The sequence below is a fragment of the Grammomys surdaster genome, unplaced genomic scaffold, assembly GCF_004785775.1.
Source record: "Grammomys surdaster isolate TR1022 unplaced genomic scaffold, NIH_TR_1.0 810, whole genome shotgun sequence".
In the NCBI taxonomy this organism is placed as follows: Eukaryota; Metazoa; Chordata; class Mammalia; order Rodentia; family Muridae; genus Grammomys; species Grammomys surdaster.
In genome coordinates, this window is record NW_021605229.1 from 1,026,021 (window position 1) to 1,043,647 (window position 17,627).

Below are 17,627 nucleotides of genomic sequence, written 5' to 3' on the forward strand. Positions count from 1 at the left end.
TCCTGCAAATAAATACTGTAATTGTTTAACACCAGAACATAAATAACTTGTTTTCTTGGCTACTTGCTATCTAAACCAGACTGGCCTCATAGAGGTCTGCCTGCCTCTGCCTCCTACCTGTTAGGACTAAAGGTGTGCACTACCAGGCCTGGTTTATTGCTAGTTTACAGTTATTTGAAACAGGATGTTATGTACCCAGGCCAGCCTTGAACGGATCCTCCTTTATCTCTCACCTGCTGAGTTACATGCCACTTCACAAGCTGGAATTTCTTAATGGTTGTTTCCATATTAAAACAAGCTGCACAAACTAGCCTAGCCAGGGACTGCTTAGAAAGGGAACCACTGGGTCAAAGGGAATGCCCATTATTAATATTTATATATTCCCTTGAGTGCTGGGTTTAACTTCCTATATCCATTTCTGCCAGTGCATTCCGGAGTCCATATTCCCCAGAAGCATTCTAAATTACTCGATCTTCCTTGTTTTGAGGTATAATCCCCAAATTGTGCTTTTGTTGTTGCTGTTGTTTGTTCTTTAAATTTTGTTTGAGACAGGGGTTTCTCTGAGTAGCCAGGGCTACAGAACTAGCTCTATAGACCAGGCTGGCCTCGAATTCAAATCCTCCTGTCTCTGCCTCTGCAGTGCTGGGATCAAAGTCGTTTGCCACCAAGCCCAGCTTCAAGTTCGGTTTTTGTAAGGAAGCGCGAGAGTCCCCTCTACTCTCCGAAGGTTGTTAGAATACACCGGCAAAAATTAAATCTGAGGAAAGCTGCGCATATTCACTATACGCAGAAGGGTTAAACCACAGATTACCATTCGCTTAACAACATTCATCCCAGCCCCACCCTGAGGACTCAGTGGTGACCTTGAACTTGCCACCACTCCGCCTGGTTTATGGCAGTGCTGGGGATGGAACCTAGCCAGGGTTTCCGGAGCAAAGCTGGCGTGAACGCTACAATTCCAGCCCTACAGACCCTTCCCTATAAGGGGAATGCCGTCTCCAGTCTGCTTTTGGTAAACAAAGACTGGCATTTGCTTGAACTCCCGGGGGCAGGCTTTACGGAACAAATTCGGAAGGCCTACTCAGGTGTGGCCGGGAACGGCTCTATCTTCTGAGTGGGGATTGAAGGCAGTTGAGTTCTTCCTGCGATCGGGTTTAAAGCTGAGGGAATACGATTGCCTTTCCTTTCCTCGGGGTGGTTGTGGTGACTGGCAATGTAGCCAGGCCCTTCTCATTTCCTCCAGCTCAAGGCAGCATTCTGGCCCCGCCCCCCGCCATGTCTAGGGCGTGGCTGAGCCTGTGCGGGTGTCCCAGCTAACGCTCCTGCAGTCTGCATGCTCCGGGGACTTACGTAACCTGTGCTTTCCACACGTGGGCAGCCACACTTCTGGAGACTGAGGCTCCTAGCTATTTTTAACTGTCTCCCTCCTCTGCACTAGGTGACTCCATCCCAAGCCGGTCGCCGCCGGTTTGCAGGATCTCAATGTCTCTGTGCAGTCGCCCGCGGGGCAAAGAGACCGGTGCGGGGTGACGGGAGCCCGACCTGCCCGCCTCGCCCAGCAGAGACCCGGGAAGCCCGCCCTGGGACCCAGGAAGAGGAGTATCACCCTCGCAGTCCCTAGCAACCGCCGGCCGTCCTGGCCGCAGTGGTCCTTTTACGACGGCAGGACCGCGGCGCGCAACTCCCGGAGGCAGGCGGGGGGGGTGTGTCGATCGTATCAGCCAATCCCGGACGCGCTCTGCGGCCCGGCGTGTTCTCATTGGTGGAGCTTCAAGCGGCCGTAAGGCGTCTCTGGGTGTCGTGAGGCGGGCGCGGGGGGCGGGGTTTGAGAGCGCACAGGGCCTCAGCCCGGTCGACACTGGTGTCATCTATCTGGGTAGCGGCTTCACTGCCAACGGCACGGCCATGGCTGGAGCGCTGGTACGCAAAGCGGCGGACTATGTCCGGAGCAAGGACTTCCGGGACTATCTCATGAGGTGAGCGTCCGGGTAGGCCGTGGGGGAGCCGCCCGCCGCGGGACAACCCTGCGGCGCGGTGCCAAGGTGGGAGAGCCGCGCACGAGTGGAACGCGCTCCTGCCAGTGTCCGAAGGGACAGCGCTTCCATCTATGACTAGGGGGACGGAAGGGACGACGCTCCCGCCGGTGCCCGAGGGGACAGTGTTCTTGGTCAAGGCGACCCAGGGAATGGCAGGTGACGTGGAACAGAGCTGCAGCCCCGCGAGCTAAAAGATGTGGTGTGACTGGGGACCCCGCCCCAACCTGTGTGGGCGGCGACGCCGCCCCCACTCGTGCCCAGAGGGGACGGCAGGTGACCGAGGGGACGCGCTCCCGGGCAGGATGACCTAGGGAATGGCAGGTGACAGGGAACAGCGCTCCAGTCCTTGACTGAAAGACGCAGTGTGACTGCAGGGACGCCGCTCCGGCTCGTGACCGGGCGAACACCGCTCCTGGGCAGGCAGGCAGGGTGCCCTTGCGTGGGTTGACGTGGGGACACCGGGTGCAGCCATCACCCTCCTCGTCTCCCCATCGTCACGGGCCCGGGACTTGGCGGGAGCGATACTGGAATGTGCCCGGAGCCGGGTAATGGAAGCTAGAATTCGCAGCACCGAAGTCGTTTTTTTTCCGTTTGACAGTGCGTGGGGGGAAAGGGGACGGGATAGCCCCGTGTTCGTCAGTCACAGCCACGCAGTGCGTCTGAGAACCGGCTTTTACTTGCAATGTGTGTGTGTCCCAAGGGCTTGACATTGAGAGATTGCAGGAACACTTTACAGAATTCATTTTCAGTTATACTTTCCTGGTGCCTGACTCTACTTATAAGTATCTTAAAAACTTAGAAGCAGATTACAATATTTCCAATGATAGTTTTATTTTCTTGTGGTTTTTAAAGTTAGATAACTGGAGGGCTGCTTTTTAATTTTTGTTTCAAGAGTCAATACTGAGCCTGGCTGTGGTGGTGTCATTCAAGGCCAGCCAGTCTACAGTAGTATTGTAGCTAACTATATATTTAGTGCCTTGGGTTTCTATAACTGTCTTACCCATCAGTCTTCACCCTCCTGATAAATATGTCTTTTCCTTTGACAAGAGCTTCTATTTTCCTGGACCTGCCTTCATGCTTGGACTCAATTAGGTCCACTTTCAACCCCTAGAGCACCGTGCTGCCACACTTGGTTTTTGATAAGACTCTCAGATCAAGAACTTTTAGACTTTTAACTCTGTTTTCTTAATAGTTCTTTTTTGTTCTTTTTCTTGTTTAATGTTGAGGCTCAAACTCAGTACCTGTGCCTTACAAGGCCTACAAAGTTATACTCTCAGCTCTTAACCTTTTTTTTTTTTAATTTTTTGTGTTTGATGTGTGCCTGAGTATATGTACCTATGGAGTCAGAACAGGCATCAGATCTGGAACGAGCATTGCAGACTGTTGTGAGCCTCCATGTGGGTGGTGGCTATGGAAACTAGGTCTTTTATAAGAGCAGTAGTGCTGTTATCTGCTGAGCCACCTCTCCAACCACTTTTAGTTTTGGGTGTTTTGCTTTGTTTTGTTTTTGAGACAGGATCTCTACATATTTCTGGGTGTCCTGGAACTCACTAGATCAGGCTGGGCTTGAACTCACAAAGATCTTCCTACCTCTGCCTCCTGAGTGCTGAGAATAAATGTGTACACCACCACATCTGGCTTTTCAAAGTCTTCCTCTTTAAAAAACTAGTTCCCTATGTACCTTACTGACAGAAAGTTTATAACTAGAGCAGAGGTGACTGTATGTGCACACACACACACACACTCTCTTTTCTTTCTTTCTTTCTCTCTCTCTCTCTCTCTCTCTCTCTCTCTCACACACACACACACACACACACACACACTTGTGTATGTATCTCAGGTTCCTTAAGTAGAACCCAGGTTGTCCAGTGCTTTAAGATTGGTCACTCAGCATGCTTACAGCTCTGAGGTTAGTGAAATGTTGGCAGTGGATATTCTCAAGTTAATAAGGTGTTCTATTCTAGGTTAACTTTTGAATTAACTCCAGAGTTCCCAGAAAAGCTTTGTTTATATCATTTACCAAATGAAAAGTTGTAGTAGATAAAAGGAATGCTTCCTAACCATGGAATATTAGACTTGGGGATAACCTAGCACTTTGTGTGCCACATGAGAGGACTGATATTTAGACCATTAGAAAACTTGAGGTCTTTTCAACACTCTACTTGTGAAGCCAAAACAGAGTTGTCAGCTTAGGACTGATGCACAGAAGTGGTTTCGAAAGACTTGCAGAGTTGGGGTACTTTTGAAGTACCTTTTTGGGGAGATAGAAACTGGGCAGGGGGGTGAGACAAATTCTTGTGTGGCCACAGTGGGCCTGGAACTTGCTTTATAGATCAGGCTGACCTTGAACTCACAGAGAGCTGCTTGCCTCTGCCTCCCTAGTGCTGGGAGTAATGGTGTGTGCTGCCACACCCAGCCTGGTGCTCATTAGGAAATAAAATAAGCTTAGGGGGGAAACCCTTGAGCCAGCCAAGCACTACTGTAATTTAAGGGAAAAACAAGCTTATTCCAAGGTAGTTGTCCTTTATCATTCTGCTTCATCAAATTTCTTACTGAATAATAGAATCAGCTCTTGATTAAATTGTAGTGCTTACTGTGTTTCTCAGTGTGGAAGGAACAGTAATGGGCAGTTGTTGGCTGTTTACAAGATAGATATATTCAAAGGGACTATGCAAAGATATTCCCTAGTACTATTTTTTTTTACATCATATAAGAAGTTCTGACTAATGCTTTTTTAAAAACGATAGCCATATACATTAGGAAGAAAGCAGCAAAACTTAATTAAAGACGATATAATTGTCTATGTAGACAATCCAAAAGGACCAAAGATTTTATGCAAAAATGATATTAGTAAGGACTAGGGTCAATGCTTTTCTACATACTTTCAACTAATAAATGCAATTTAAAATTAAAATATAATGTCATTTACATTATCACTTTCGAAGGCTAGAGATTGATGAGTTGAGGGCCTTGTGCCTGTTAACATTCGTTCTCTCACTAAGCTACATACCTTGTTCCTAAATGAAATAGATGTAGATAAAAAGCTAACAAAATGATATGTAAGAGCTATTTAAAAAAAAAAAACCTGTGAAAGATATCAAAGGTATTAAATGGAGAGGAGGTACTCCATGTCTGTGGATAGAAAGATTATTTTTTCAAGATGTCCATTCTTCCCAGCTTAACTTAGAGAATCAGTACTGTACCAGTCAAAATTCCAGCAAAATTAATTTGTGGTTATCAGTAAATGGATTCTGGACTTACTATAGAGTTTGATGCCCAGCAACACACACAAAAAATAACAGTAAATTGTTAAGTTAGCTATGTGGAGAGCAGAAGCCCAGTGTAACTAGTGCAGTATTGTGTAAGAGCAAGGTTGGAAGGCTGACAAGATCCAGTTTTACAACTTACTGTAGAGCTACAGTAATCAACCTGAGGTGCTAGTGCTGGAATAGACAAACAGATCAAATCGCAGAGAAGTAGACAGGCCATAAGTAAACACACATAAGTACTGTCAACTGAGCATTGGCCAAGGGACAAAGACAAAATAATGTAGCAAAGACAGTCTTCAACAAATGGCACTGAGCAACTGGCCATCCATGTTAAACAAAACACTTAGACATATCCTATGTCTTTAACAAAAAGTTACTCAGTTTACATTTATAGATTAAAACATGAAGTGCAGACTATAGAATATGGGAGAAAATCTAAGTTACGTGGGTTTCCCAATGACTTTTCAGATAGACTGCCAAAGGCATGGTCCATGGAAGAATGGGAGGGCCAGCCTTCATGAAGACGGGATACGTGGCTCATGCCTGTATGTGGAGGCAAGATGGTTGAGAATTCCAAAGGAACCTGGACTACATGAGGAGACCTTGTTCAGAAAACAAGTATAAAAAATCCGCTATGTGAAATAGAAAATCGAAGCCACAGAATTGCACACTTTTAATCCCAGCACTTGGGAGGCAGAGGCAGGCAGATTTCTGAGTTCAAGGCCAGCCTGGTTTACAGAGTGAGGTTCCCGGACAGCCAGGGCTACACAGAGAAACCCTGTCTTGAAAAACCAAAAAGAAAGAAAGAGAGAGAGAGAGAGAGAGAGAGAGAGAGAGAGAGAGAGAGAGAGAGAGAATAAGGAAAAATCAATAAATAAGAAGAAAACAAGATTCTGTCTAGCTTTTGTCCAGCTGTGTGAGGGGCTGAGGCAGGCAGAGCAGACCTCCGTGAGTTTGAAGTTAGCCAAGTCTCCAGAGAAAGTTCCAGGGCTGCTGGGGCTCCACCTATCTTGAGGCAAAATAAAACCATCTATGTTTAACTCAAAAACCTCGATTCTCAGGAGCCATATGGTGGGTCTCCTAGGTTCTGGTGCCTTCAGATGGTTTTTCTCAGTGAATGATATTTATGCTGATATAGATTTTTACCTTTTCACTGCTACTGGGAGTACAAATGGTACATCTTCTCTGCAGGACAGCTCAGCCTTTCTTGAGAAACTTGACATCAGAAATCATACTCCTTGATATAACTGGAGAACTTGAGATTTCTTTTCACACAGGGATCTACATATGATTGTTTATGGTAGTTCTATGCATAATTGCCCAAACTGGGCATCAAATAATTTGTCTTGTTGGGAGTGGGCGAGTGGTTAGTGGTACATCCAGACAGTAGATAGAGTATTGTTTAGTGCCAAAAGGAAATGAGCTACGAAATCATAAAAAGACATATAGGAAACTTAAACTCAGATTACTAAATAAAATAAGTCAATTTGAAAATAGCATATAGTACATGATTCCATGATCAGGGTTCAGGGTTCTTTTGTTGAACGCTCTGAGCCTGCAAATAGATGTCTGGTGGGCAGAGCAGGATAAACAGCAGCATTCACCTGGGGTGACAGCTGAGTTCTGTGCTGGCTGGGGTTTATGTTAACAGAAGCTAGAGGAGGGAACCTGACTGAGATAAACGTCTCTGTAAGACAGCTGTAGCAAGCCTGTACAGCATTTTCTTAATTGGTGATGATGTGGGAGGGCCAAGTCCATTGTGGCCAGTGCCACCTGTGGGCTCTAAAGGAAAGCTGGGTAAGCCAGAGGGAACTAGCTAATAAGCAGCACTTCTCTCTGGCTGGCTTCTGCATCAGCTCCTCCCTTTTCTGATAGGCCGCTGCTTTACCTGAATCCCTTCCCTGACTTCCTTGGATGATGGGCCGTTACCTGGACTCATACTCAAAGTTAATGTTTTCCTCCCCAAGGTGCTTTTTGTTTATGGTGATTTATCACTTATCACTGTAATAGAAATGCTACCTAAGACAAAATTGATCTTTAGAACATTAAAAAGAGCTGCCATGAAGCCAGGTAGGGATCCATACCTCCTTAAACCCAGTACTTGGGAAACAGAGGCAGGTGAGTATCTTCAAGTTCAGAGCTAGCCTGGTGTATACAATTGTGAATTCTAGACCAGCCAAGGATACACAATGAGGCTGTTTTAGTTAAGGTTTTCATTGTTGTAAAGAGACACCGTGACCAAGGCAACTCTTGTAAAGGACAACATTTGAATGGGGCTGGCTTACAGATTCAGAGGTTCAGTCCATGATCATCAAGGTGGGAACATGGTGGTATCCAGTCAGGCATGGTGCTGCAGGAAGGAGCTGAGAGTTCTACATCTTCATCTGAAGCCCGCTGGGAGAAGACTGGCATGCTTGGGCAGCTAGGAAGAAGCTCTCAAAGCCCACCACCACAGTGACACCCTTCCTTCAACAAGGCACCACTCGCTGGGCCAGGCATATTCAAACCACCACAGAGACCCTGTCTCAAAAAGGGGGATTGGCCTGGATGTGGTGGCACCCCTGTAACTGCAATACTGGGGCAGTGGAGACAGGTAGATTTCTGGGGTTCGCTGGCTGATATCCCTAGTCTACTTTGCAAGCTCCATCCCAATGCAAACAAACAAATAAACAAGCAAACAAACAAGAAACCAAGATGGGGAGGACCTGAGGAGTCATAGTGGAGGTTGTCTTCTGGCTTACATATGTGTGCACATGAATATGTACACACACCTTTGCCCTAGTTTTGCACGAATCTTCTATGCTACCTTAAACTTGAGGTCAGATTTCTGCCCAGCTCTGCAAGCAAACATGTTAATTATTTAAGGAGTGCTAGTCTAAAACTGGTAATACAAAGCTAATTTATCCTAAAGTGGCCTGATCTTTCTTCTTCCCCTCCAAAGTTGAGGATACCAAGATTAAGATAACTAAGATATTTTCAAAAATCCAGGAACCTCCGGGCAGTGGTGGCCCATGCCTTTAATCCCAGCACTTGGGAGGCAGAGGCAGGCGGATTTCTGAGTTCGAGGCCAGCCTGGTCTACAGAGTGAATTCCAGGACAGCCAGAACTATACAGAGAAACCCTGTCTCAAAAAACCAAAAAAAAAAAAAAAAAAAAATTCCAGGAACAATGAGACCTTCCAACAGCTCACACAATGATGGAACTGAGACTGTCCCTCAAGTGAGAGAAATTATTTCATGCCCAGAGCTGAACACTCCCCACCCCCAACCCCTGCCAAAGTAATTTTCCACAGCAAGACCATACAGAACCAGACCTGAGAAAATGATCAACCAGAATACAACTGACCATCTCTGCTTGCTGTGCATACATCTTGTCCCTGCTTTTATTCTTTCACCAATAGAACCTTCAGCTATTGCCAGCTCTTAGAATACACTAGTTCCCTGTTCCTCCTGTTCAGTCATGTGGAGTAAAGTGTTTCGTGTCACATCTTTGGTTGGACTTGGAGGGCTGTAAGTAGCCAAATCTGGCCAGTCGGGACCCTTACTCAGGCCTAATGACAAAAGGGTAGACTGGGAAGAGGAGGACCTCATTTGAAGAATTCCCCCATCAGAGTGGTCTGTGGGCCATTTTCTTGATTACTGGTTGATACAGGAGGACTCAGCTCACTGGGCAGTGCCACCCCTGGGCACATGGTCCTAGGTTGTGTGAGAAATGAGCAAGCCATGGAGGGCAGCCAGTAACCAGTGTTCCTGTGGTTCTCCTTCAGTTTCTGCCTCTAGGTTCCTGTCAGAGTTTTTACTCTGACTTACCTTCATGATGGACTGTAAGTCATAATAGGAAATAAACTTCAAGTTGTTTTTGGCTATGTTCTTTGTCACAGCAGCAGAAAACAAACTAGGATGGATCCCAGTTGCATGACATTCTGGAAAAGGCAAAATTAGAGCCAGGAACGGGGTTAGGAGTTAAGGGCAAGAAGGAGATGTGGAGAATATTTAGGGAAGAACTACTACTGGTGACATTATCTGATAGAGCATCTAAATCCAGAGGACAGTTTCTCTCCAGTGACAGTTGGAGTTCACTGTGTCAACCCAAGAAAGCAACACAGTTGTTTCATATTCAACTGAAGTAAAGCAGGTATATGATCAAATAAAGGGAAACTCAAGCATATATTCCACATGATTTTCATTACTGTTCTTAGTTATAGTTTAGAAATTAGCCATGCTTGCAACTATACCACAGATATCAAGTTGTAATCTGTATGTTACTTATAAATTTATCTTTGTTTGGAGCATGCCCTGTTGTATAATGGCAGGAGGGACTAGTATGCTTTTCATATATACAGAACACATAAAGTGTATGTGCCTAAGGCATGGAACATTAGACAATACTTTTCAAATTGTTCTGTTATATATGGGTCTGTAATGAGTGTATACTAAATGTGTGGCTGCCTGCGGAATCCAGAAGTGTATTAGATCACCTGGAATTAGAATTACAGAGAGTTAGTTATGTACTGCCCAAACAAACTCTGGTTTCTAGAAGAATAGCTGAGCCATCTCTCTAGCCCTCCCTTTTCAGACTTTTTCTTTTGTTTTTTAAAAGTTTTTTTTAATGTGTATGGTTGTGAACCTGCATAAGTAGATCTCTGTACACCTGCATGCAGGTACCCACATGAGACCACAAGAAACCATAGGATCGGGTGGAATGGATTTATAGATAGTTGTCAGCCTGCATATGGGTACTGGGGACTGAATCTAAGTCCTGTACAAGCAGCAGACGCTCTTAGCTAAGTGATCTCTCCTCCAGCCCTTCAAAACTTTTGTTTTAAAAATCTTTTTTTTTTTTTTGCCAGGTGGTGATAGTGGTGGTGGTGCACATCTTTAATCCCAGCACTCAGGAGGCAGAGGCAGGCAAATCTCTGAGTTGAAGGCCAGCCTAGTCTATAGAGCAAGTTCTAGAACAGCCAGGGTTATACAGAGAAACATGGTCTCACAGAAAAAAGAAAGAAGAGAAGAGAAGAGTTTGTGTTTATTTTTTTAAAGATACAAAACTCAACATTCCAGAAAATATCACCATTGATTCATGAATTGACTAATTACTACTTTGCACACCGGGGCCACTTGAGGTATTTCAGCTGTAAGGAAGGCAGGCCTTTGGTGAGACCACCTTCATGTGACAGTGAAAGCTCATTACCTATTGAAGTTCAGCAGTGTTTCCAAGGCTGCGCTGTCCACACTGGCCTGCGCTTGAACGATGGCAAGTCCGGACTAAGATGCTCATTAAGTGTGGAATCACACTAGACTTTAAATAATGAGTACAAAAGTATGTAAGTAAAGTGTGACTACTAGGGTAACTTTAAGAATTTGTATCCCACACACGCACACTCTCACAAGGTCTCACCATGTAGCGCAGGCCTCAAACGTGCTTTGTATCCTTAAATAATCCCTAACAATCCTCCTGCCGGAACCTCCTGAGTGCTAAAATTACAGATGTGCCCCCTGCCCCGTACTCTGCTCTTTATTTAAGATGACTTATAGAAAAATTTAATTTCATATTCATCCCAAGTGTTTATTCACATTGTATTTTATTAGGCAGCTCAGATCTAAAGATGAAGCTTATTTTTATAGAATAAAATTTAATTTCACCTATTATTACATGTGATTCCTTTAAAAAACTGTGTGAGGAGGTTTGTGTGTCAGCACACTTGTGAAGGTCAGAGAACAACTTGGGATTCAGTTCTCTCCTTAGAGTATGTGGGTCTCAGGAATCAAAGGCAGGTTGTTAGGCTTGGTGGCAGGCACCTTTGCCCACTGGGCCATCTGGTTTATTATATTCGCAGACAAAAACAAATTGTGTCTAGCATGCAACTAAAACTTAAATGCATGTGAGTTTGAAATGGACTAGAACTATTTGGAAGTATCTGATTCTTTCTTTTTGTTTTATTCCCTCCATGTCTCTTCTGTTTGAACCTTGATGACTCCACAAAATAGTACGGTAAGAAAACTGTAGCCATTCTGGGCACTTGTGGACTTTCTGCTTTCATAGAGTTAGAGATGACTCCTATGGTAGATGTAAGCTGTAGGGGAAGCACATGTCTGGGCCCTACGTCTGTGGACCACAGTTCTCCTGTGTTTAGAAAGGAGCCTGCAGTACTTCCTAACAACAGTCACCTCAGAACTGGGCAGCCAGGCAGAGAGAGGAGCCGACTATGCTGGTTCTTTCTGCGCAGGGAACTTGTTCCTTTGGCTTGCTTTCCAAATGCAGAGAGAGATCTCACACCATGCTGCTTGTTTCTGTTTCAACCTTTTATAGCTACAATAAAAATAGCAAAGTAAAAACATGCTTTTTCATGTAATTGATAAATACTAACCACCAAAAAATCCCTTATTTTTCTATAAATTGACTTCAATCTCTGACAGCCTAGACCAGACACATATTTTAGAACAGGGAAGAGAGAATTAAAATTTGTACCAGATAGAAAATATCCATTATAGGGCTGGAGAGACAGCTCAGAAGGTAAGAGCATTGGCTGCTCTTACAGGGGTCCCAAGTTCAATTCCCAGCAACCACATGGTTGTCTTATAACTAGGATCCGATCAAAGTCCTCTTCTGTCATGCAGCTATACATGCAAATAGAGTACTCATGCATAAAACAAATACATCTTTAAAAAAAAAAAAGAAGGAAAATATGCATTATAAGCTTTCTTTTTTGAAATAGTCTCTGCCTTATGTGTGTTTGTTAGTAACAGAGACTCACCATGTAGACCAGGTTGACTTATTATTTCTGTTTGTTTATCCAGTCAGTCAGTCATTTGAGACAAGGTTGGTCTTGGCTGATCTGGACCTTGATATGGAGACCAGGCTAGCCTCTAACTGAGATTACACACACACACACACACACACACACACACACACACACACACACACACAGCCACCCTGCCTATGCTTCCCAAAGCCAGGACCAAGAGTGCACGGTCATACCTGGCTCATTAACTTGAATTCACCATTTTTCTGCTGTGGATGCCAGAGTGCTTGGATTTAGAACATATACTATCACACTTAGCACCCTTTGTGTTTTTAGGGAGTGTGTTTAAATGTATCTCAGTGATAAAGTTCTCTGTGTGTTTCTTAGCTTTCAGAATTCCAATTATATAGTCATATAATTGAAAACTTATTATTCTTAAATTTGCCATCATTTATGTAGAAATCCTTCAGACTTCCAGATGGCTTCAGATCTATGCCATTGTCTGTCCCTCATTTGGCATAAGGCAGGTTATTCCCGGTGGTAGATAGCCAGGGCTGGTAATCCCCTCTTAGAGTAACTCCATGGACTTTGTTACAGACCTCACAGTCTGTGCATGGTAAAGTAGACATCAAGACCAGCATTCAGTGCAGAGTGGTGGAAAGAGATTAGTGAGAGAGAAATAGACCAGCGGAGAACAAAAGGAGGGAAGTTGGGCAGAACTTGCTTAGTCTCAGGACTTAACATTTAATCTAAGCATGCTAGGTTACCTTTTAACATAGTCTCATGTCGTGCTAAATATAGTCCTCAATTATTTTTCTTGTATTGCCCTTTTTTCCCACTTCCTGCAGAATTTTTAAGATTATAAGTATATTTCACAGTCTGTATCCATCACAGTTTATGGCAGCCAGAAGGCCAGTGAAGGCCAGTCTCACTATTTAGTGTGTTCAAGCTCTGTGCAAACAGTTTTAATTCTGTTGACAAAACCCATTTGTTTAATAATTTTTCCCTCAGAAATGAAAATAAATTAGACATGGCTGCTATTGAATGGCTTAATTTTGTTTACTTTGGATGTGGCTAGTTTTGGAACGGAAAATGATGTACTTTATTTTTATAAAAAATATTACTTCAAAAGTATTTTCAAACAGTCTTAATTTTTTAGTGTGGGGGACCCTGACTGTAGATTTCCAAGTTCATGTATAGGCTAAAAGTATTTGTTTACTTGGACTCTAGAGATGTCTCAGCAGTTAAAAGCAGGTGTTGTTCTTGCATAGGACTTGAGTTTGGTTCCCAGTGTCCATGGTGGGTAGTCCACAACCACTTGTAACTAGTTTCCAGAGTATCCAGTGCCCTCTTCTGAACTCCAAAGGCACCTACACTTAGATCTGTAGATACTCCCACACACAAATACATATATATATAATGCACAAAAATTTTAAAACATCTTTTAAGTCATGCATGGTGGTGTGTGCCTTTAATCCCTATAGAAGCAAAGAGATCTCGGTGAGTTGACACTAGCCTGGTCTACATAATAAGTTCTAGGCTAGCCAGCGTTGCACAATGAGACCATGTTTGAAATAAACAAAATCAAGCCACATCATGGTGGTGTAACATGTCTTTGATCCCAGCACTTGGGAGGCAGAGGCAGGTGGATTTCTGAGTTTGAGGCCAGTCTGGTCTATAGAGTGAGTTACAGGACAACCAGGGTTACACAGAGAAACCCTGACTTGAAAAACAAAATAACAGCAATTTAAAAATTAATCTTTTAAAAGGTAGCCTTAAAAAAATAAATGTATTATTTCCTTAGAAAAAGTGTCCAGGGCTGTAGAGATGACTCAGTGTTAAGAGCACTCACTGTCTGTTCTTCCAGAGGTCCTGAGTTCATTTCCCAGCAACCACATGGTGGGTCACAACCATCTGTAATGGGATTTGATGCCCTCTTCTGGCATGCAGGGATGTATTCAGATAGAACATTCATATGTATGAAATAAATAAAATCTTAATTAAAAAAAAGGAAAGGAAAAGAGTCCAATTTAAGCTCTGTATTTTACTAATAATAACTTAATGAAATTTTGGGGAAAAGCATTTTGATAGATATAAACATTATAGACAATAGTTATAACAAGGTTCAAATTATGTAGGAATAGATGATGTAAGAAGTTGGTATCAAGTGAGAGATTGCTGACTTGTAATGTGGAAATTAGTAAGGAGCTTGAATAAACAGCCGGATCCTTCTTAGTTCTGGGCTCACCCTGAAAGAAGTGGCTCACCGAAACATGAGCAACCATGGAACTGTAAACTGGGTAACTTGAAGACCTGAGGGTGAGGATTCCTTTCACACGTCTATGTTTAAAGTGGTGGGATGCAGCTGTTTATGGTTTCTCTCTAACTTCCCCACCCTTCTTCCCCTCTCCTTCACTGCAGCACTTCTGGGGCCCAGTTGCCAACTGGGGTCTCCCCATTGCTGCTATCAATGACATGAAGAAATCTCCAGAGATTATCAGTGGGCGGATGACTTTCGGTAAGAACACGTTGAGGAAAAGGAGGGCATTACACATGACATCTCCTGCATACAACTGAGCACGTGCTGTGGTTGCCAAGGGGTGCAGAGGTGGAAAAGGTTCTTTTTCACTGTGGCATTAGATATGTTGACTTTTCTTTCCTTCGGCCTGGTATCCTAGATATTCATGTTGTTTGTTTTGATGTTTTTTGCAGCCCTCTGTTGCTATTCTCTGACGTTCATGAGATTTGCCTACAAGGTACAACCTCGAAACTGGCTTCTGTTTGCATGCCATGTAACAAATGAGGTAGCTCAGCTCATTCAGGGAGGACGACTTATCAACTACCAGTAAGCACATTTTAATGTATTGTTTTGAGGAATTAGTGAGAAACTCAATTTTAAAAAAACATAAAAATGAACGTGGAGTGGGATGTACCATTGTTATAAAACCACTTGTCCTCTAAAGCCATGCAGAGAGCCTCTGGGGCTGGCAGGAGACTTTGTCATTGAAATTGTCTCCAATTGTTTACAGGATGAGTAAGCGGCCATCTGCATAGCAGTGCAAGGACCAGCTCTTGAAAGGGATAGTGCTCCAGTCACTGCTGCTGCCACAGATCACCTCAGCATGAAGAGTCGTGCTGAGGGGAAAACACTGAACGCTATCTTTAATGACCATGCCAACATTATTGAATAGCCGAGAGTCCCTAAACCAACTCTCTCTTGCCTTATCAATGCTAAACTTTATTTGTCTTCATCAAGAGTAGTTCAAAATGTGCAACTAATTTAATAATTTTGAATGATGGTTTTAGCTATAGCAATCTGTAGTAATATGTATATTATCTACTGGGATTTGTGTAATAAAAAAAATCTAAGGGAACAAAATTTTATAACTACAAGCACTTAAGTACTCAAAATTCTTGACTTTTTCTTTAATGACTATAATATAACCCTCAGTTGGTCACATGTCTACACATAATTTCCAGTGATAACAAGTATCGGTGTTTTCCACATGTAATTCAGATCTGTAACTTAATGGCAATAAATGGTTTAAATACTTGCTATTTGAGTGTGACTGTATATCTTGTTGTGTTGGTTAGGAAACTGTAGAAGTAAATGTCTGAAAGGATAGTTTCAGGAGAAAACAGGACTCCTAGAAGCTGTTCCTGTGACCCAAGAGAGCTGGAGTTCCTGTGCAGAGTTCCCCAGGCCTGGCTGTCACAGGGCACATGCCGGAGTCATTGTTCTCTCTTAGAGCCTCACAGCCTTGGGAAGCAACTAAACTCCTTTTTTGGTGGTGGTGGTGGTAGCAGGTATGGGGTGGGGCTCTCCCTGCCAAGCTGCATCTGCAGCCACAGCCCAGACAGCCCCACTGGACATGGTGCCAGTTCATGGCTGTCATCAACTCCTAGCACAGACACTCAACGAGCCAGCACTGGGAGCCATGGGTTCTCTCATTCAGCTTAACAATTTCTCCTGCTTAGTTTATTATATAAACTTCAGTTACGGAATAGTAAATGTAGCCTTCCTAGGCCTCTCTGACCTTCAAGGGTTAGCCCCTCGCAAAATTTATGGATTTGAATTTTGTCCTTTCAACCTTTCGGGGAAGTTCTGACTTAATAGTCTTGAACACTGAGGAAAGAGCCCGAGGTTGTTCACATTTCTATCAGGAAGGCTGGCCAGCTTGCCATGGCTAATCATGGAGAGGAGTTCTGCTGAAAACACAGAGCTACACAGCAACAGAAGAGCAGATGAGAGCCAGAAGGGTCCTTAAAAGCAAGTCAGTAGTTCAGTGAAGGGTTCTCACAACCAGTTTCTTCATGAAACCCAGATGAGGAAAGAGAGACTCCTTTGCCAGTGAGGAGCTCAGCACATCAAGACATTTGCTGTCAAACCTGGAGACCTTTGCTTGCCGATTGTTCTCTATGTCCAAACTTAAGCCACAGTGTGTATGCCTGCACACGCGCGTGTGCGCACATGCGCGCGCGCGCTCACACACACACACACACACACACACACACACAGAGGTCAAATAAATATAGGATTTAATTTTTTAAAAGATTTATTTGGAAGCAGTGACGCCAGCCCTGGGAAGCCCCAGCCATACCCCTTTATCCTGGGAATTACCAAGCTTTGTCTTGGAGAGACCTGTGGAGGGCATTCTCACACATTGGATTGATTTCTGGTTTATTGATCAGAGAGTATGTCTCAAGGCTTAGAATCCAGATCCAACCTTTTCAGGAAAGCTTGTGGCCTCAGCCTTGAGGTGTGTGTCAGAGAACAGGCAGGTAAAGTAGGCACTGTCGAGACAGTGGCATTAAAGGAATGGTGTGGCACGTAGTTTTAAAAATCACACTGCCGCCTTTGTCCCGGAATGGCCCCTTCGGGTTCCCTTTCATTCCACCCAGCTTAGCTCTGGGATCAGCAGCCACCAGCCCCAACTCGGCCTCTCTCTCTACCCACCTCTGCTCTGAGGGTGGGGGCATCTTGCCACCAACTCCCACTCAAGACCCTTGAATCTGCAGACAAAAGTCACAGAGACAGCTTTGTTTCTTTACTAACTAGACACAATTGCTGGGTGCAAATATCTCCTGCCTGGAAATGTGCGGCCTTACCAATTTATTATCCCCGGCTCTCCTTCCGTCCTAAACTTAGAAGCTTATTCCAATTAGCCCCTGCCAAACATCTTTGGCCACCCACCTTTAGTGGAGGCCGCAGGCCCTAGCTCTCCCCGAGGCCTTACATGCTTGCAGCGCCCTCATGGCTGCATGAATGAATGGCCGTGGAATAGACTGTAAACTGAGCTGGGCTGACGTCAGCCTGACTGAACACCCAACAGTGTAGAAACAAACTTAAAATCACGTTACTTTATTCCGTCTCCAAAATCAAGGACTACAGATATTTTTCATTTCCAATAACAAAATAAGAGTTGTGACTAACTTCTAAAAGGATACTGATTCCAAAAGGATACTGATTCCAGTTGTCAAAACTCAAGTGCCATGTTGATCTCACCTCCGCTGGCGATTTTCTTGTTGTGAATTCTAGGGCAGAGGTGGCAGTTGTGAAACCATCCTGTACAACCGACA

At 44.1% G+C, this 17,627-nt stretch overlaps 1 protein-coding gene across 1 annotated transcript; it reads left to right on the forward strand.

Moving 5' to 3' along the window:
- The first annotated feature begins 1,801 nt into the window (after positions 1 to 1,801).
- On the forward strand, positions 1,802 to 15,605 carry Mpc1 (mitochondrial pyruvate carrier 1). Its single transcript, XM_028782640.1, has 5 exons — positions 1,802 to 1,976; positions 11,293 to 11,296; positions 14,469 to 14,565; positions 14,760 to 14,892; positions 15,077 to 15,605. The coding sequence occupies exons 1-5, from the start codon at positions 1,906 to 1,908 to the stop codon at positions 15,099 to 15,101; spliced, it is 330 nt and encodes a 109-aa protein (XP_028638473.1). The 5' UTR covers positions 1,802 to 1,905; the 3' UTR covers positions 15,102 to 15,605.
- Positions 15,606 to 17,627: the final 2,022 nt, after the last annotated feature.